This window comes from Vulpes lagopus, chromosome 11 (assembly GCF_018345385.1).
Source record: "Vulpes lagopus strain Blue_001 chromosome 11, ASM1834538v1, whole genome shotgun sequence".
Classification (NCBI taxonomy): Eukaryota; Metazoa; Chordata; class Mammalia; order Carnivora; family Canidae; genus Vulpes; species Vulpes lagopus.
This window is the reverse complement of record NC_054834.1, coordinates 78,643,351-78,663,968: the sequence shown is the minus strand read 5'-3', so window position 1 is coordinate 78,663,968 and position 20,618 is coordinate 78,643,351. Positions and strand designations below refer to the sequence as shown.

At 43.2% G+C, this 20,618-nt stretch overlaps 1 protein-coding gene across 4 annotated transcripts in view; it reads right to left on the bottom strand.

Moving 5' to 3' along the window:
* Positions 1-866: 866 nt before the first annotated feature.
* Positions 867-20,618, bottom strand: part of CPSF7 (cleavage and polyadenylation specific factor 7) — a 23,848-nt gene continuing 4,096 nt past the window's right edge. For 3 of the 4 annotated variants that reach the window (XM_041774204.1, XM_041774205.1, XM_041774206.1), the window contains exons 3-10: positions 16,706-16,924; positions 15,767-15,870; positions 15,220-15,392; positions 11,993-12,407; positions 10,926-11,044; positions 8,527-8,695; positions 7,718-7,885; positions 867-2,911 (exon numbers count right to left, since the gene is read on the bottom strand). In XM_041774204.1, the coding sequence (XP_041630138.1) occupies positions 7,723-7,885; positions 8,527-8,695; positions 10,926-11,044; positions 11,993-12,407; positions 15,220-15,392; positions 15,767-15,870; positions 16,706-16,924 (1,362 nt within the window). In that variant the 3' untranslated portion in view covers positions 867-2,911; positions 7,718-7,722. The remainder of the gene's footprint in view (positions 2,912-7,717; positions 7,886-8,526; positions 8,696-10,925; positions 11,045-11,992; positions 12,408-15,219; positions 15,393-15,766; positions 15,871-16,705; positions 16,925-20,618) is intronic. The other variant, XM_041774207.1, reaches the window with a different exon arrangement.

Here is a 20,618-nt window from a genome sequence, read left to right as displayed (position 1 = left end):
AATGTAGATTTCTAGACTTCATGTAGATGTGGATGCAGCCCAAGAATGGGCTTTTCAAAAAGCAAGCACAACATGTAACCGAGATGGTTGGAACCATCAAACTTGCCTTGAGAGCCCACTCTTTATTTCCCACACACTGCGCATGGTCGTAGAGCTTTGGGGGCTTTCTCTCCCTCTGAAGGTTTCTTGCTTTTATGCTGATCTTGCCTTTGTTGGTCCAAGCATACATTATGTATCACCTGGTCTCTGGTTCATCTTCTTATACATGTAAGCTCTTTAGTTACAAGAAGCTTTCTGGAATTCCAAACTCTCCCACAACACTGCTAAACTTTCCCGATGTTTAGACCATAGTCCAATTTCTAAAACCTGCTCATTTGTTTGCTCAGATTCTTAAAACAATGCCGTGTGGAAGGCAGAACAGCTATGGGTGGGTCTCAGCCCACAGTCCACAGGTGGTGTCCATAGGTGGTGTAAGGGGGGGGGGGGGGGCAAGCATGCAAGCATACCTCCTGACTCCAAGCAGAGTCCTCCCACCCAGAACTTGAGAATATCAGAACTGAACTCTAAGGGGAGGACACTTAACTCAGGGAATGAATCTTAGGAATCTTGAAGCGTAAAGGACGACTTGGAATTTTTCCTCCCTTAGTTTAGATGGCTAAGGAAGCAAGCTAACCCACAAGGGGGCACTTGCAAAGATCTGCACCAGAGGCCCCCTAGTGTACCGCAGGCAACCACATACCCGACCTGTGACCTGCGATTCCAGCTCAGAACTCGGGGCTTCAGCACCATCCCATAGCCTCTACATCAGTCCCAGCCCGTGTCCCAGACACCTCAACAAATCTATTCAATGCGGAATCCAAAAAACAGCTCACACCCCATTTATTATTTAAAAATATTTTGTTACAAAAGGAAAAAAATACAATGCAGTATAAAAGATTGACAGCGTCATCAAGTTTATTACACAATTTTCAACCTATCAGAAAGACAAACAAATCACCGACAACAGGGGGACGGGGCCTTGGCCTTTTTGAGGGCTGGGTTTTTCTTTCCTTTTGCTATCAGGAAATAAAACTAAAATTTTTGTCATTGAGTAAAAACAAAACAAGAATGGGGAGAAAAAAATTCTCCGGGTAAACGGCTTTTCTGGTATTCTATATTTTTTTTTTCCTTAAACTGTCACCGTACTTGGTTTTCTCTACATTTTAAAAAGACACCCGGAGCTGCTCCCGAGGATAAGCACATTACTTAACGCTTGGCCAGTTGGGCGGGGGGCCATGTTCTGAAGTAGAGGTGGGGATGGGGTTGGGGGGACAGGGGGAAATAGCTACAAACTGTAGCCTCTGTCCCAAGGGAATGTGCCTGTCCAACCCTGGGGGCCCCCTCACTGACTGACCATGGGCTAGGTCAGAAACGTGCAGGGCACAGAAGAAGGGTTGGGTCCAACTCAGTCTCTCCCCTCTGAGCCAGAAGGGTCTCCAGTGGCCCTATGTCTCACACGCCGTCTCATCTCCTGTTAGATGTCACATGCCCTGTAAATGCATGCAGAAGCAGCAGCCATCGCCCTGTGGGTACCGCAGGACCCTGTTACTGCTGCTTCCATCAGCAGCAAACACACAACTCGGAAGTTCTGTGAAGAGCAATTCCATTGGCCTGTGTAGAAAATGACCCCCGAGTGGTGGTCCGTAGGACTCTGAGCTGAGCTCGTTCAAGTCAGGCTCCACTTCCTCCTTGCTCCTCATCAGAGGCAGGAAGTACCTCCACATAGAGTGAAGGAAACTATTAATACGTCAATAGTCCAAAGGTGGAAAGACACCAAATTTATGACTACCTGCCTATTAGTGCCAGGTTATCCCACAGTAAGTAAAAGTATGTACCTGGGGGATGCAAGCACATGCTCACATTGAATCTGAAGAAAAGCCTATATGGAAGTAGGCCTAGCCTGCCCTAGCTTGCCTCCTCTCCTACCCCTCCCGGTACTTCACAGGGCTTCTTCAGTGCTGAGGTCCGATGTCCCCATCTCCCAAGGGCAGCATCTTCCTCTAAAACAAGGAAGCAGCCTTCTTGGGGGAGGGGCTCCATGTGTGAAACAGAAAAGCCCCAGGAAAGGGAACACCTAGTACAGCTGGTTACTGCAAGAGGCAACCAAGCACGAAGCTGCAGTGGGTGGTAACTGGCTCTGCCAGGCTCCCAGCAGCAAGCAACCTCATGGCCTTCTCTGCTTACGAGGGGCAAGTCCAATGAGGCGGCTGGGCAGCAGGGAGGTGGAAAGACTCAGTCCTCTGGGAGGTCAGGGAAACAAACTGTCAGTATGGAAGAGGGAAAAGCAAGAACAGGAGAAGCTTTTCATATGGGAATTTCTGTTCTCAGGATCCCTCCTCAAAGGGCTGAGAAGGTAAAGGAGTTAAACAAAGAAGTGGTATGTTAGCAAGGGGACTGGACCCTCTTGGCCCCATCAAACCTAATGCTGAGGGCAGGACCCTGGGCTTATTTTGGCACACCCAGTCACTTCTCCTAGATCCTGCACAGAGGAACCGTTTTCTGTGGGAAGAAAGTCTTCCCATCAACCTCACCACTGAATTCCTCCTGGAGAATCAGAAACTCCTACGTTTCCTTGGACAAAGCACCATTCTCTATGGAGACCAGGGGCCTAGACATGTTTTCTTCCTGTCTGCCACCCCTTCCAACCACATGGAAGTCTTTAGGTTCCTTCCCCTGACAAACAGGAGGTGTGGGATTGGGAGGGCTGCCAGGCAATCTTCCAATCTGTAGGGCAGAGGGTATTCCCTGGGTGTCTGAAGGGAGTTAGGGGTTTGGAGGAAGGGAGAGGGGTGGAATGGCCTCCGTCCTTTAGTCCTGATCAAGGTGAGGAGATGCAAGTCCATTAAAAAAACATTTGCTTCCAACCAGACTCCTGCAATGAGAACATCAGAAGAAAAAGAAAACACATGTTAGAGATTATCTTCTGATTGATGTGTTTACAGGAATTATACTGGCATTGTCTAAAGTTACAATGTATGAAGTGAGGTATATACACAGACAGAATGCAAGCCTGGGAAAGTGAAGGAAAGAAAGCAGGATTGTCTGGAGGTGTCTGGGTACTGTCCATAGTGAGGGATGGTTGCAGGAACTACAGTGAGTAGAGAGAAAAAGCAGTAACATCTCACTTTACGGTTAGGGAGAAACAGACAATGAAATGAAGTCTCAAAGCAGTTTGACTAAAAAGGAGACTGGCTGGAGAAATATGAAACTACGACAATCCAAAAAGAGTTGCAATAAGGGAATATAGGGAGTTGAACTACCATTTCAGAAAATCTGTTCTGAGCAACTCTGAGCTTACCTTAAGGGGAGGGGTTAAAATCTGGAAATGGGAGGTACAATGGTAAGAAAACACAAATGTGCACATAACCAAATCCATTAACCCACAAACACCCAAGAGGCCCTAGCAGGGAGCATGTACTTAACACAGGAACTCCTAAACCCTCAAGAAGCCCTGTTTAACACATCCTTATGCATCCGTGTGCGCGCGCGCACACACACACACACAGAACCAAGGATGTACTAAGCTATACTAAAACTCAAGGGATTTTAAATCTTTCCCCAGACGACAGCTTTGAGTAAGGGGCCAAGTAGCACCCTCATATCAAGCAAGAGTTATCTGGCAGGCCAGAACAGAGAGCAGAGCGTGGAAGTGAAAGAATTCGTAGTCACAATTAAGAACTTCCACTGAACAGTAAGGTACTGTTCAGCCCCTCACCACATCTCTGCCAAACCTAAGGCCCCTAGTATGCCCAGCCCTTGTTCCAGGGTTACAGTTATCAGTCAGCGGGGAGCAGCCTGATCAAGCTGACCGCATAAAGGAGAATGAACAGTGAACAGGAAAAAGAGAGATTAAATCAGGCTCAGGACTTCTTCTAATGGCCAAACCCATAATATAGCTTCCACACAAATGCTCACTCTTTATGTATGCACTTCTTTTTAAAAAAAAAAAAAAAAAAAAAAGACTTTATTTATTCATGAGAGACAGAGAGAGAGACAGAGAGAGAGAGAGGCAGGCAGAGACACAGGCAGAGGGAGAAGCAGGCTCCGTACAGGGAGTCTGACATGGGACTCGATCCCAGGTCTCCAGGATCATGCCCTGGGCTGAAGGCGATGCTAAACCGCTAAGCCACCCACGCTGCCCTATGTATGCACTTCTGTAACCTGGAGGAACCACCTAAGGAAAAAACATCCACAAGCAGCTTGCTCCTTCTACATTCTACTATTTCGGCTTGGGAGCCTCAGAATCTGTTCTAGAAGTTTCTGCCTTCCAGCTTCTCTAAACACCTATGCTCGCAGCTACTTGTCTCATTTCCTGAGAAAACTCTGAAGCCCGCAGTGCCTCTCCCCTTCAAACCATTTGGGTTTCTGTATCTTTGCACTGGATCAAAATTGAACAGAATGTTTAGTTTTCATTGGACTGGGAGGAAAGGAATGAGGTGAGAATGATTATATTTTAAATACAATAATATCCCCAAATAATGAGCCAATAGCTGAGAACTACAATAAGTTGAAGCCAAAGCCACACATTACCTAAGAATATCCTCAAATTCCAAAGCATACACACATATACTCCAAAGGAGATGTAATTTGGAAACTGTTCAAAACAAAACAACAAAGGATAACTAATACATCAGGAGAAATCAACTGTTGCACTCAAATCTTACAGGTTGTGGTTACCTTTGGTGGTAATGTTTGGAGGCAGGCAGAAAGGATGGATAGAAAAGCTTGCTGTTGTATTGCTGCCTCTAGATGGAACAAATCCTTTGGCTCTCAGGAACACTCATCCATACAATATAAACACTAGTATTTTTAACTAAAATGTGTCATACACAGAACTTCCAACAGTTCTCCAGCTAAATGGACCCACATACCATCTCCCCAACACGGAACCTCCTACATCACGACTTGGTAACTGAAGATAGAATGCAAAGTCCTTAAGATGAGAATGTGAGCAACTGACATTTTTTGGGTTTCTGATTCAGTTCTTTTGAACTAGCTATCTGGATGGAATAACCAACATACCTAAGGGATAAAAAATGGGAACCTGGAAAACCTTTTTCCTCCTGTTGTCATAGGCTCACACCAGCCAAATGACTGTTTTCTGAGAACTACAGGGTTACAGGTTCTTCAGAGTTATTCAAACTGCATCACTCTCATATGGAGGAACACTTTATGAGAAACACTCATTTATGACATTAATGAGAAACACTCATTTTACAGGTGGAAAAAATGATGCAAAATGACAGTCTCAGGTTCAGATGTTTAGTACCCAAAATGCTAGTCTATCAGTGGATCTCGCAATTTCTCTTTCAAAAGACTGTTAGGAGAGCCACCAGGAATGGTGACATGCAGTTACATACTCTAACTGCTAACCCAAATGTGGCCCTAGAGATTATAATTCATGCTCTGCATGGACAAGTACCTCCCTGGTCACTATTCTCTAGTCTTTTCCAGTATGAAGGACCCATGCTGTGAGCAGCAGGATTAGGGGAGAGGTGACACTCAACCCCACAGCAACACTAGCAACTGTGTTAGCTCAAACAAGAGCAGGGAGATGCTACTACTACCACAGCAGGGATGGGACAGGAACAAAGGTCTACCCTAACACCCACTCTCCTTTCCACTCCAAGGCCGAATTAGGCCAGAGTCCACTTCCCCTGGAGAAATATGGGTACCTCCCTAAACTCAGTTTGTCGCAAAATCTAGAAGTATCTAGCACCCACAGCCTGTTAGTTTTATATAGATTATCTCAGATTTCAGTGATACCATGCACTTTAAAATTTTGTGGAATTGAGTGTTTTAGAAACAGAAGGGAAGCAGGTAAAAAAATGTTAGTTAACCTTTCATTTTCCCACTTACCTCCTACAGAAGACAACAAAAAGTAATTTCCAGCTAGAACCACTTTTATCAATGCAGATAATGCAAACAATAAAGTCGAGGGCAGCAGCCAAACATAACTGAACTCCTTTCTTGTTAGTAGGTTATCAGTGGGCCAAACATGTTACAGTCCAGCTATTGCTAGTGAACTATGGGCATTCCCAGGTAGCAAGAGGGTCTCTTTTCTTTTTTTTAAATATTTTATTTATTTATTCATAGAGACGGGGAGAGAGAGAGAGAGAGAGAGAGAGAGAGAGAAAGAGAGAGAGAGAGAAGGGCAGAGACACAGGCAGAGGGAGAAGCAGGCATCATACAGAGCCTGACGTGGGACTCGATCCAGGGTCTCCAGGATCACGCCCTGGGCTATAGGCGGCGCTAAACCGCTGTACCACCGGGGCTGCCCAAGAGGGTCTCTTTTCTCATCTTCATTCAGGTACCCATCTTGCCACCCCCAAAGAACCACAGAGAGCCCTTCCTAATCCTCACCCTCCTGTTCAATTACCATTACTTCGGACCAACCAAATTGGCCAAAAAACACCCAAAAAACAAGAACATTTTCGTAACACACTTGATGTGAATGAAACCATAAAGTTGAGAAGAGACCCTAAAGAGATCTGGGTCTTGCAGTGGCCTCCAGGAACCATAAACAGATCATCCTAGCCAGAATCTAGACTACTTTTAAAGGCCTCCACAGAAACAGAATAAACAACACTCTTTGGTTACTTATATACTAGAAACAATCATACAAAGTTCTGAGGACAAAGCTGGAGTCCCTGGATCCAGCCAAGCCTAACTCAACTTCTCAATAACCTGAGTTAATATAGTTCCCCTCACAACTCTACTTTTGTTTTGCTAAAAAAAATAAAAATAAAAATAAAAATTAAAAAAATCAATCACTGTCAATAAGTCTTTCATTCCCAAAACAGATCCTTCCACTGAAGTATCTTCTTTACAACCTCTACATTATTAAATATGATTTTTTCAGATCAGCTTTCTCCTAAAGTAGCCTGAGTTTCAAAATCCTAATAGATACTAATTCTTTTTTTTTTTTTTTTAAGATTTTATTTATTTATTCATGAGAGACACAGAGAGAGAGAGGCAGAGACACAGGCAGAGGGAGAAGCAGGCTCCATGCAGGGAGCCCGATGCGGGACTCGATCCCAGGACTCCCAAGATCACGCCCTGAGCCAAAGGCAGGTGCCAAACTGCTGAGCCACCCAGGGATCCCTAGATACTAATTCTTAAAATTGTTAATGTTGCACATTGAAAACTAACAAGTAGGCAATGGTCTTACTTTTTTTGTCTTGGTCAATTTCCTAATTTTGTACTTGAAAGTTTGGCGGGGTGAAAATATAACTGGCTATCAATACTGAAAACTCGGTATGTGACGAGTACCATGAGTGCTAAATGCTCTAGACAGAATGTCTCACTGAATTCAGCAATTCAACGAAGACAGCTGCGTTTACGGTCTTCATTTACACATGAGAAAACTTAAGAACAAAGTAATGTGGCCTGCAGACACTGTGCTCTCATCCCAGATGTAATGCTGTCTCTCAGATACCGGGTTAAGGCAGACAAGACACAAACAGAACCAGCTCAATTTCAGGTCCATTTCAGGATAAGACTTCTCCAAAGGAGCAGGAAGAGCAAGCAATCTGCCCTCCTCAATTTTCTGTTACCTAAGTCAAAAGTCTTCCCTTTCCCTTTAACTGCTTTAAAAAGAGAGCAAAATCTTCACGATCACCAGTACTTTGTCCTTCGTGGCAGGCCCCCCATAGCCAGGAACAGGGCCCCGTCTCACCTGTCTCAGTGGTGCCGGTCCCGCTCTCTATCCCGGTGTCTCTCGTGCTCCCGGTTCCTTTCTTGGAAATAATCATCATGCCGATCTTCGTTATGAAGCAGGTCCCGATGCCTCCTGCTGCTCTCCCGGGACCGGCTAGGTGACCTCTCTCGGGACCGATGTCTTTTCCTATTAGAAAGATCCTTCAGCCTCACTCAGAGGACCTACTACGTGCCTTCCAAGAGTGTTGTGTTCTGGTGTCTTCCAGTATTTGTCTGAACCCCTTTTCTATTATGGGCCCAATGTCTGAGGATGTCAGCTCTTTGAGGACTAATCTTTTATTGGGAAAAAGGAACAATCAAATGTGTTGAGATCTTACTAATGTATCAGGCACAGTGCTAGGAGCTTTACATGCTTATCTCATCTCATCTCTACAACAGGGCTGTAAGAGAAGTACTATTATTGTCCCTTTTTTAAAATGAGAAAAATGAGGCTTAGAAAGCTGGTGACTGCCACACCCAAAGCCATACCGGAGCAGAAATGGGACTCGAATCCAAGCACATATGTCTTCAAAGCCCATGTTCTTAACTATGCCGGTCTATCTTTATTCCTAAATAGCCCACCGCCTCACTGAACAACGGATTGCAGACATTACAACATTCGTTAATGCAGATGTGACTAATTCCTTCCCCTTAAATAAGACAGCAGAGGTAGGCCTGTTCTTCCAGCCAGGGCCTTGCCACATCCCCTGGGCTCTCTTCCTCTCCCTGCCAATCCCTGGAAGAGTGCTGCTCAGGGCTGGTAGGCTGCTGAAGCAACCAATAACTCACCTGGACGAGCTTCCGCTGGCACCCACACTGTAGGACTTGGCTTCAATGCCATGAAGACAGTCCTTAAGAGAGGAGATGAGGACACGGCAACGCTCATCATTGGCGACCCGGGACTGTTTGATAACAGCAATGGCTGTGAGCAGTGTCTCAATCGCGTCACTGTAATCCCCTGACAGGGGACGGATGGGAAAGGCCAAGAATGAGCAGAGGCATTAACTGGACCAAAAGGAGAACTCAAGAGGGCACAAACAGTAACTAGTTGTCTCACAGAACCACGGTAAGATGAATGAGGCAGAAGTGGCAGGTATAAAAGTGGACGGCATCTATATTTCAACAGTCTGCAATCAGGGATTCTCAGATGTTGACAGTGGATATACAAAGTGGTGCAGGGTAGTCTGAGAACAATCTAATATCCGTTACAATAAACAATGTGCATACTTTTTGACCCAGAAAGTCTAAGAACAGTTCTACTTCTGTTCACAAGCATGTACGCTTAACAGTGTTATTTTTCAGCATTATTTTATCAAAAAATTAGACACAAATTAAATTTCCTTCAGTGGCATCTGGCTATATAAATTATGTGATGCCGGTTTTATAAAATACTACACAGTTGTTAAAAGGCACGTGATAAATCTGTACGTAAACAAAGTAATCCACATAAAGCGCTTAGCACAGTGCCAGGCACACAGTAAGGGCTCAATAAATGTTAGATACTATACACTGATAGATGTCCAGAACATTAATTTTTTTAAAGTCGCAAAACAGTATTTCGTTTTTGTAAAAAGAATAAAAATTATATTTATGTTGTCATATGGACAGAAAAAAAATCTGAGGGACAGACACTAAATTGTGGAAGGTGGTCTTGGTGGTGGGCCTTGCATAGAGGACTTTCATTAATTACCACTGCACATTTTTTTTAAATTTTTTTAATTTTAATTTTTTTCCACTGCACATTTCTAAGTCTGAATTATTTTAAATCTATAATCAGATGTGTGTACACATATACATAACACATACCTAACATGTCTGTATGTAGAGTATATTTACATATACATGTTTTTAAATTTCGCTGCCATGAAGAACTAGCCCCTTCATTCCCCAAATGTGCACAGTGCCTGGCTCAAGGTTTGTGGTCATGGGGTAGGTACTTGCACAATGCTTTTCCATGCTAAGTCAAGTGCAATACAGACAGAAGATAATGCAAGGAAAGCATGGGAACTAGACAGGAGTCCAGTGAAGAGGACTGGCAGCTTCCTCTGTGCAGGGCAATAAGAATAGAACGGAAACTGTGGAGGGACTGTGATTCTGTAGAGATCCAGGAACACCAGGATGTCAGCTCTACCAGGGCAGGGAATTTTTGCTTATTTTGTAAGCATTCAGTAAGTATTTGTGGTTTGAATGACTGGAATGAGAACAACAAAAACGGACAGAGATAGAGATTCAGTTATTGATCATCTTAAGGTGCAGGAGTTTGTAAGGAAGAATAATGACTATTTCCTTTATACTCCTCTGTGTATTGAACTTGGTAAAATGAGCACAGATTACTTTCTAATCAAAAAATCTTTCAGGAAAAAAAAATCTTTCAGATGTCAGTTTTCTGGAGGAAAAAATAAAGAGAGAGAATATATGTATTTCCTGTCTTTAACCTACCCTGTGGATTCAAATTTTGCAGCCAAAGATGAAAAATTACAGAAAACAGATGGCAATATTTAGTGTTATTTCCTAGGAGATCTGACAATCTACATTTACATCAGTGTGGGAAACTCACAAGAAAGAAGTCTGACTGATACCATAACATGAGACTCGGACCAAAATCCTATAAAGAACCAAAGATTCCATACTAGGGCTCTCAGAGTTACAGCTTCTGGTTCTGTCCACTTAATACTGACTGGGGCAAAAGTTAGTTCTAAGGGCATATATTATGTCTTACGATGACACCCAACAGACCTGCCTCTTTCTAGGAGACGCTACAGAGAGGTCAGCAGTTCTGTCTAAACCCCCAAATACAATGAAATTCCATATCAAACCATATCTAGTCCTAAGAAACCTGCAGTCTACACTAGGACTAGACATTAGATCCACTGATCAACCATTGAGATCTCCATGAGGGCAGGAATTTCATTCTACAACAGATACTACAATGAGATACTATTTATAATCTAGGCACTAGGTTTGTTTTCATGAGGCAGGTCTGGATACAGGCTTAATAAATTAACAACATTAGAGCTTCCCCCAAGCCACAAAACCACAGTATCAGATTATATATTACTGAAAATGTGCCACTCTTGAGAATCTAACAGTACTCCAACTTTATCTTGCTGAACTTCTTCCCAAAGGAAATGACAAAACATGGAAAAACTAAAGGTAAGGAGAACACAGCAGAGGTAAGGGTGAGTTACCTGCACTGGCTCCAGATACCGCTTTGGAAATGGCACTGCTGGAAATTGCTCTATTTCGCTTCATGATCTCTTCAAATTCTGCTTCACTCACTGTAGAGGGCGGAGGGCCCGAATCTCGGCTGCACAGAAATAACACCATTCCTGATTGCCCAAGCCTCTTATCTTTACCATAATCTACACTACAGTGTTACTTAATCATGTTCTCCTACATAATGTCTTTTTTTTTTTTTTTTCTCCTACATAATGTCTTAAATGGTTCTCAGCCTGTTCACATTATATGTGTTCACATTCTCTTCAAGGACAGAATTTACAACATATTCTTTTGTAATTTTGGCATGACCCAATGGCACTAGACATTTGCAGCATCCCTAACAGACACGTGTGGCTCTTAATTAATTAATTAATTAACAAAAATATTTTATTTATTTATGCATGAGAGACATAGAGACGAAGGCAGAGACACAGGCAGAGGGAGAAGCAGGCTCCACCCAGGGAGCCCAACATGGGACTCGATCCCAGGTCTCCAGGATCATGCATGCCCTGGGCAGAAGGTGGCGCTAAACCACTGAGCTACCGGGGCTGCCCTGTGGCTCTCAATTTAATCAAGCTCCTTAAAAAAGGATTACAAGGGATCCCTGGGTGGTGCAGCGGTTTGGCGCCTGCCTCTGGCCCAGGGCGAGATCCTGGAGACCCGGGATCGAATCCCACATCGGGCTCCCGGTGCATGGAGCCTGCTTCTCCCTCTGCCTGTGTTTCTGCCTCTCTCTCTCTCTCTCTCTCTCTGTGACTATCATAAATAAATAAAAATTAAAAAAAAAAAAAAAAAAAGATTACGAAAGACATGATTAGGGTCAAGAGACTAAGATGCAAATGAAACACCAAATAAAAAAACATTATCTAACGGATGGTTAACTATTTCCCAGGACTCAACACTATGACAACAGTTTCTACAAGGGAAAACACAAGAATTCAGGCTTACTTACTTCCTCAGGGAGAATAAACTACGTAACACATGGTCTACCCTACTATACCTGGCTCAGATCTGAAAGAAACAAGATAGTCCTTACCTGCCATGGTGGTTATAGGGTGCTGAGGCCTTCATGTAAGTATCTGGTGGAGGCCCCACTGTAGCATTTGGTGGGGGGAAGAAGGCTGGATTGAGGTGAAGGGCAGGTGGGATGGCCCCAGGGGGAGGTACAGCCAGATGAGGAGGTAATCGAGGAGGAGGGGGCATGAGATGCTGGTAGTGGATGCCAGGAGGAGGAGGAGGGACCCCAAAGCTTGAGGAGAGAGGAGGTGGGGGCGGAATTGGGGGTGGGGGCAGACCCATCAAGGGGAGGGCTGAAGGAGGGCGATTGAAGTAGGGCAGCACACTGGGGGGCTTATCCACACGGGCAGATGAAGGTACAAGGTTCTCAGAGGGTGTGGCCCGTCCATCAGCAGAATCACTAGAATCCCGTGAATGGGCCCGTGGAGGTATTCCTATGAAGCAAAACAGAACTAACGTTACTGCCCAAGGCTTTACACGTACCCATGGGACCAGCTCATCCCTCAGCAAGAGTCCTTGGATACCATACTGAGAAGGGTGACAAGCAGCTGAGAAAGAAGGTAAAATCATCTATTCCCTTTTCTTTGGCCTCAGAAAAAAAGGGCTGAGGCAAGTTAGTTAAGTCATAAACCCAGAAAGCAGTATCACTCCAATTCCATGTCAGAGAATGCTCTTTATCTAGAATTCTCTGTGGTTCACACTCAATTTATCCTTAGACTGGTTTTCTATTTCTAAATGCAGGATCCTGATTAACCCAGGAGAAAATGACAGTGTTGAAGTTTGTTCATTACTGTTCAGCTGGAGTCAAGTGGATGTGGAATCCCCTTCCATGATTAAGAGTTCAGGGCCTCTCTCCTTAGACCAGTACTAGTTGACCTGAGACCAGTACTATGCTACTGTACATCTGCAATGTTCTCTCTGCAATGACATTTTGGCCAGAGAATTTGGGAGAAGTGAGGGAAGGGGAGGGGGAGATACTTCCTCCATCTACATAACAAAACTCGTCACTGGGATGGGGAAGAGACATACACCACAGAAGACTGGAGGTCAAGTGAGAAGTAGAAAGAAAACGGGAGGTAAGCCAAGATAAGACATGTCCACAGATTGAGCAGATGGTACACAGCTGACAGCAGGGACTCCTAGTAAAAAGCTTAGTAAAAAGCAACCCTCGTATCTGGGGAACTCCCACTATATTTCAATGGCCCAAACACTGTACCCCACAGGAAAATCACCACAGCACTTTGGTATGGTGGTGTGCACAAGGGCTCACAAATGCTTGTACACAGCTGGGAATGTGGCTGTACACTGTAAAGTCACTCAGTTAAACTTCTTCACTCTCTCCAATTTAATAGTCTACTCCAGGCCTGGTTAAGGTGGAACCCAACAGAAGAACATGATCACATACCCTTAGAAGTCTTGGAAGCAGAGAGATGCTGTTAGCAGTCACATGTGGGCAGAAAGGAGAGTGCTCCTTAAACTAACACTTGCTGATAAACTCAACTCCAGGTTCAAGCATGCAGGGACCTATTATCTCAGCAAACACCTTACTTTCTCCACCATAGCCTATCACCGGTGCCTATCATGGCATACTTGTGCTTCATATCTTATCCATATGGCAACTTGCTTCTTCCCTGAGTTCTCTCAAACCAAAGAAAAAGGTATCCGTAAATGGGATCCTCTGAAAGTTAGCCATCTTCCCACTTTTTCAAAGATTGTTTTATATCTATGGCTACAATCCCAGAGTAGCAACCATTTTTAAGCAGAGGAAGTCTACTAGCTGTACTTAGTGAATTAATAGAACCCATGTCTGTCAACGTGACAGAGCAGAAAACAGCACTCAGTCACCACCATCATTTCAGCAAAGAAACGGAACACTGAGGAGTACATAGCTAAGCAGAAGTAGGAATGTTATCCCTAATGTAACTGTACATTTATGCAGCTTAGGAAAATTAGAAAAGGGTTGAATTATACAGACTCTGAAACAGAGGAACTTGAAAATTCAAGTTGTCAAAGAAAAGCGTGTGCCTTTTAACCCAGAGCAATGGGAGTTCACACTATATCCATCTAGGCTCTCAATCTAGTTAAAAGAACAGTTGTTCCTATGCAAATAGAGAAGTGGCCATATCTTCACCTTCAATCAATCAATACAAGGTCCCAGTGGACCACCCAATCAATACAAGACACTATTGTGAGAGCAGGACCTAAGAAATGACAGAACACAGGTGATGACCCCCCCCCCCCCCCCCCCCCCCGTCAGAAAAGAAAAGGCAGCTGGCTGCTTCAGGCAGGGCATTGCAGGGTGGCTGCACTTTGTGAGGTCAGGATAATCCAAGGTCTGGTCCTCAGGTTTTGTGGGTTCAGAAACTCAACTTTAATAGTTCACCCAGGGTGACTGTACCCTAGAAAATGGATTCAACGCTAACCAAACTCACAAGAGACTGATTCATAAACCAGAATGCCAATTTATTAATTTACAATGAGAAATATAACTGCCAAGCAGACTGGAATACTTGTGTCGGCTGGTCAGCGCATTCTCTTCCCAGTAGGAGAGCCTATTTAGGAAACCAAATTAGTATCAGAAGGTGGCTTGGTGAGTACAGAATCAGAACAAAGGGAGTAAGGTGAACTCAACGGATGCTATCATCAAGCTAAGATAGTATAATGCAGCTTTATTAGTGGGAAACACTTGCCAGGCAGACTAAAATATCTGGTAATTGAAAGGGCACTCTCTTCCCCTGGACAATGCTGGAGAAACATTATTAAACTCTTCTTTTCCAGCACTCCTTTTGGTTGATTCCTTACAGAGCACCCTTCCAACATATGTTTATGACAAGATTATAGCCATCTTTATAAACATTACCTGTATATTAAGGTGGCTGCTTGTTAATTTATACAGAGCACATGTTACAGTTAAGCCCATTCACTATACTGATTTAAGACAAAACCATATAATTTAGAGTTGACAGGAACTTTAAACATCATGTATCTACTTCAGAGCAGAAATAGTACAGTGACTTGACCAAGGTCACACAATGAGTCAGTGGCAAAACCAGACTATAATCTGAACCTCTCAGCACAGTGCTCTTTCTTATACACAGCCTCATTTTTGGGTCTACTAATTAACCTTGCCAACACTCATTACCACCACCACCCTCCCCCAAACTCCTCCACATTGTAGGCAGAGCCCACACCACAGAAAACAAACCCACAAATTTGCCCCCCTTCATACAGATGGTCTCCACGTACCCCCTCTTGGGACTCGGACGCACTCACGTTTCCGAGCCTGTGCCTCAAACTGTGACAGGTTCTGCCGGGTGGCCGGCCTCACGTCCACTTTTTCTCCATTAAGAACCTTTCCTGGCAAGAGTTCCAACAATTTGTGGACAGAGTTTTCAGAGGCTACCACCACCTCAGCATACCTTGAAGAAGAAAAATTAAAAATGAGTGAGATCTATTAGCCAATCAAAAAAACAAAGAAACTCTCTTCCACTTTTAGTGAAAGCTGGTAAAATAAAAGATATCTTGCTAACAACATACACAAAACTACCATCAATAAAAAGGCGTCAGCCTATAACTGTCCTATTTATTTGGATCAGAAATCAGCTTTTTTTGCCCCTCAACGGATGGACATTGTTACATTGCAGCAAGGTCCCCATTCTAAGGCAGTCTGTCAAAACCAAGGCAATAACCTGGGCCAGGGGTCAGAGGGATTAAAATCCAGGGCCAAAATACAGTGTAGATCTTTATCCTAATGATGACAAACTAAAAGGGGCTTCTCAAATCCAGACCTCACCCTTTGGACTGGCCATTTGCTCGATTCTCAGCAAATTTCAACTCCACCACATCATAGACTCCTATAGAGCGAATAACCTGGATCAGCTGCTGGTCTGTGGTCCACTGGGGCCGGCAAGATGGAAAAGGAAGAAATGTCAAGAGCTACACCCCCTCCCCACCTAGAATGTCCCAAACCCTTTCCCCAAACCTAGGATTCTAGTCACAATCATGACCTCCCACAGAAACCCAAGAGCCCACCAACATTTCAATTATTGCAGGCTTTTATTATCCTCACCCATCCAGCAGTCCAAAACCTCCCACCACTCCCCAAACCCCATCTCTTGAGATTAAGAAAATTAAAACCTATTTTAACTTTGACTGCCATTTGGGCTGGCTGGTCATCAGTTCAAAGAATGATTACTAGCAGCTTTTAATTACAGACCTGACAGGCTACAGTTTAACCAATGTCAGGAACATCCCCCTCAGTATGTGCATTTCCTAATTTGGACCCTCCCTCTACCAGCCCCAAAACATGTCTATCACACAAGAATTTCTGCATAAGAATCACCACCTACCCTGAGTGTACTAGAACTATCAAGGTCTTTGATCCTGTCACCAATCGTTATCAAAGAACCAATGAATGACCCCACCAAGAGTTCAAGCTGTTCACTCTGAAATCTCATCCCACAGATGACCCTGCTAGACATAAAGCCCCAGGGTCAGGGGCATTAACAAGATGGCAGAAAAAGCAACTACCCACTTAATCATTGCTTTCTTCGGCACCAGTACGTCCTCAGGATAGTTCTCTTTCAGAGATCAATCCAACCTGATCCCAGGAAAAAGAAATCCAACCCCATCAGAGCACAAAACAGTGCAACAGTGGTTTTTGAAAATGCCATCACCTCCCAGCACTCTCCCTCCAGCCTACCCAGGAAGCTTTTTGGTTCCCCATGCTCACCCAGGAGAAGCTGCCCACGTATACAGCAGCTCGCCTATTGCGGAGGCCGCTGTACGTGTACAGGATCGCAGGGCTCTTGTTATTGGGCTTGGGAGATGGCTCTTGGCGTACAGGAGGAGGTGGCTCAGTGCTGCTGCTTCTGTCATCTGAGGGCTGTGAAGTGGCTGTCAACACGTCATCATACAGGTCAATCTGATCTGTATTGTTGAACTCTGGGTCCTAAGAGATGAAGGGTTGGCAAAGGTGGGTTTGCAGACCTCCCAATGGGTTCATTCTATATCATTCCAGTTTACTTAAAATCCACACTCAAATATTTCGTAAAACGTACAAAACTTCCCTGTCGTACCCTAGGAAGCTAGTAAGAATAATTTCCTGGTAAGAATACTTTTTCACGTAAAACCACTTCACTGAATTATGCTTCTGTAGCTTTTTCTCTCAAGACCCTCTTAGAAGTCTGCAATGCTTCTAGCTTCAGCCAACTGTGAGAATCAAAAGGTACATGATGATTACAAAAGCAAACTAAGAACACATAAAGATGCACCTGCTACTATTGTCAATGAGGTTAGCTTCTAAAGACCACACCTAAGATACAGTAATGAAAAACTTATTTTCCACAACTTGTACTATTTCCAAAATCATGAGTTACACAAATCTTCTTACTCTATTTAATAAGAAAAAGAGTAAAGAGTATATTCATTTAAAAATAAAAGGGAAAAGCATATTCAAGTGGGAACCCAGAATGCAAGAAATAACTGAAGTTACTGGTTTAAACTTTTATTTTTACACAAATGATTCAGAGAAGCTCTAAAACTCATAGTATGCAATCCTATCTTTCTATTAAGTATCCATTGAAGAAACATTTTTATTTTTGTTATTTATAAAGATTTTAATTTATTTATTCATGAGAGACATAGAGAGAGGCAGAGACATAGCCAGAGGGAGAAGCAGGCTCCATGCAAGGAGCCCGATAGGAGACTCAATCCTGGAACCCCAGGATCATGCCCTGAGCCAAAGGCAAATGCTCAACCGCTGAGCCACCCAGACGTTCCAAAGAAACATTTTTAAAAGAAAGGAAAGGAGTAACTCTGGGAGATTTTCCCTTAATATTTTTTAGGTGACAATGTAAATCCAATACATGATTGTGACACTTATAAGAGATTTCTGGGAGCAATGCCAGAGATGTTTAATGATACCACAAAAACAGTGAAGTTCTCTCAAAATATTAAGGGTCAGAAAACAGGACAAGCACCTCATAAACTATGTCACAGTAAGCATTTACAACATGAACATGTACTCCGAAACACAATGCAAAATATACTTTTATCGTGTGTTATGTTTACACGTTTATTATTGTTATGGAATAAATGTGTTTGTCCCCCCCAAAATGCAGATGTTGAAACCCTACTCTCCACTGTGCTGTATCAGGAGGTGGGGTCTTTGGGAAGAAATTACAATTAGACCAGGCTTTAAGGGTGGAACCCTATTGAACAGGATTAGTGCCCATATAAGAGCCAAGAGAGAGCCTGCATGCTCTGCTCTGCATCCCATGAGGATACAAACTGGCATTCTGCAACCTAGAAAAGGGCCCTCACCAGAAGCCAATCTGACTTCAGCCTTCTAATCTCCAGAACCGTGAGAAATTTGCTGTTGTTTATAAGCCACTCAGTTTTTGGTATTTTGTTATAGGAGTCAAGTTAACACTATATACCTCGAATCTTAAAACCATGAAAACCACCAGGAGACCTTAATGTTTCAGATTTGCAATGTCAGTTATTTCAGAGAGCTCTCTTTTATGGATCAGAAAGTATTTTTTCAGATAACATTCTAAAACACCCTAACAGTGCCAAAGATGATGCTGCCAAAATGACAGAAGTTCAAAGTGTTTTAGGGAAACTACACCTCATTCATGACATTGCTTTTAAAAAAATAAAGGAAGAACCTATGTTAAGTAACTTTTCTAGTTCCCTGAAGAAACAGAGCACTTCCTCTAATGCAACTCAGGACAGGAAGCTCTAATAGCTTTCTTTGTTCAAGAACTGCAGATTCTAAGGTGAGACTAGAGAGGGAACTCACTACAAAATTCATTCCTAGATCTACATACCATCACATACTTCTGAAAACAATCTTTTAGTTTCTCAGTTTATCTGAAGTACAATAGAAGAACATGCACACAAAGCATTATTGGACTGTTCTGATACTGAATAAAAAAGGATTCTACTTCCTGAGGCATGTAAATAATTTCAAATACTACAAATACTCTCTAAAAAAATCCCACAGAAAGTTTATACCTTGTAAAAATATTGGAGAGAATTGCAAAAGAGAGTAACCTTTTTAGAGGGAACTTAAGAAAAGGGGGGTGCCCAGGTGGCTCAGTTGGTTAAAAGTTCGACTCCTGGTTTCTGCTTAGGTTGTGATCTCAGGGTTGTGGGACTGAGCCCCAAGTCAGGTTCTATGCTCAGCATGGAATCTGCTTGAGATTCTCTCCCTCTCTCTGCCTCTCCCTGCTCATGTGCTCTCTCCCTTTAAAGTTAAATAAATAAAATCTTAAGAAAAAAAGAAATCAATGAGACAAAAAAGCACATGAAGACTGTTTTAGATAGTCAAAATTATAAGTAAATAAGCATCTTGCATAAAAAGAATATATATGTAAAGAACAGGAAGAGAAGCTAACATTGGAGAGCACAGGGTAGATAATAAAGTGAGTAAAATGAAGGGCTAAAAACCTGACAAACATAATGGTGAAAAATACTTCATAGCCCTTCTGTTTCAAAGAACTGCAATTCTAAAAATTTATTTTTTTTTAAATTTTTTATTTATTTATGATAGTCACAGAGAGAGAGAGAGAGAGGCAGAGACACAGGCGGAGGGAGAAGCAGGCTCCATGCACCGGGAGCCTGATGTGGGATTCGATCCCAGGTCTCCAGGATCGCGCCCTGGGCCAAGGGCAGGCGCCAAACCGTTGCGCCACCCAGGGATCCCAAGAACTGCAATTCTAAACAAAATCATTTACTTATTTATATAGTAGGCATGGTAATATGCTCTTATGGTTCAAGGTAGGAAGAAGATAGAAACCACTTGAACACCCCTCCCATGTTCTAATCCTTAGAGAGCACTACTTTAAAAAGCACCACGGTGCTTTTTCAATTTAAATCAAGGATTATGAAACAGAACTTATGGGGAATGAGTACTTCATTACTTCAGTGAGTACTTCAGTACTCCGTGGAACCAAACTTAGAATTCCTTCTAGGCAGTATCTGTGATTCAGAAATGTACGTCTAAAATTTTTAACACAGGGCAGCCCGGGTGGCTCAGCGGTTTAGCGCCACCTGCGGCCCAGGGCCTGATCCTGGAGACCCGGGATAGAGTCCCACATCGGGCTCCCTACATGGAGCCTGCTTCTCCCTCTGCCTGTGTCTCTGCCTCTCTCTCTCTCTGTGTCTCTCATTAATAAATAAATAAAATCTTTTAAACAAATTTAAAAAAAATTTTAACACAAAAATTACCACTGATATTGGGCAGTGAACTAACATGCAGATTCGTATAGCTCAGAAACCACACATTACCAGGAAATCTCCCATACTGCAAGCCTAGGCAATCTACTCTTTCAGGGACCCCCTAGAGAGCAGATAGACTCAAGTCCTGAAAACCCTTGTATATGGATTACCTTACCACTTTAAGAAGCACAAAAGGATTCAATGAATCCAAAATTGTCACAAGATTCAAATGGCTTCTCTGGGCCATAAAACCAGGGGTCAAAAAAGCTGGTGGGAACTGTTCTGATTCACAGAGCAGGCCTGTTGAGGAGTTTGTTGAAGAAACAACGTATCAAGTTGTGTTTGGATTTAAATCTACTAGCAACACCAATTCATTTTAACTTCTTCAGCTGGTAAGACAGAAAAACAGGCCCGACGTT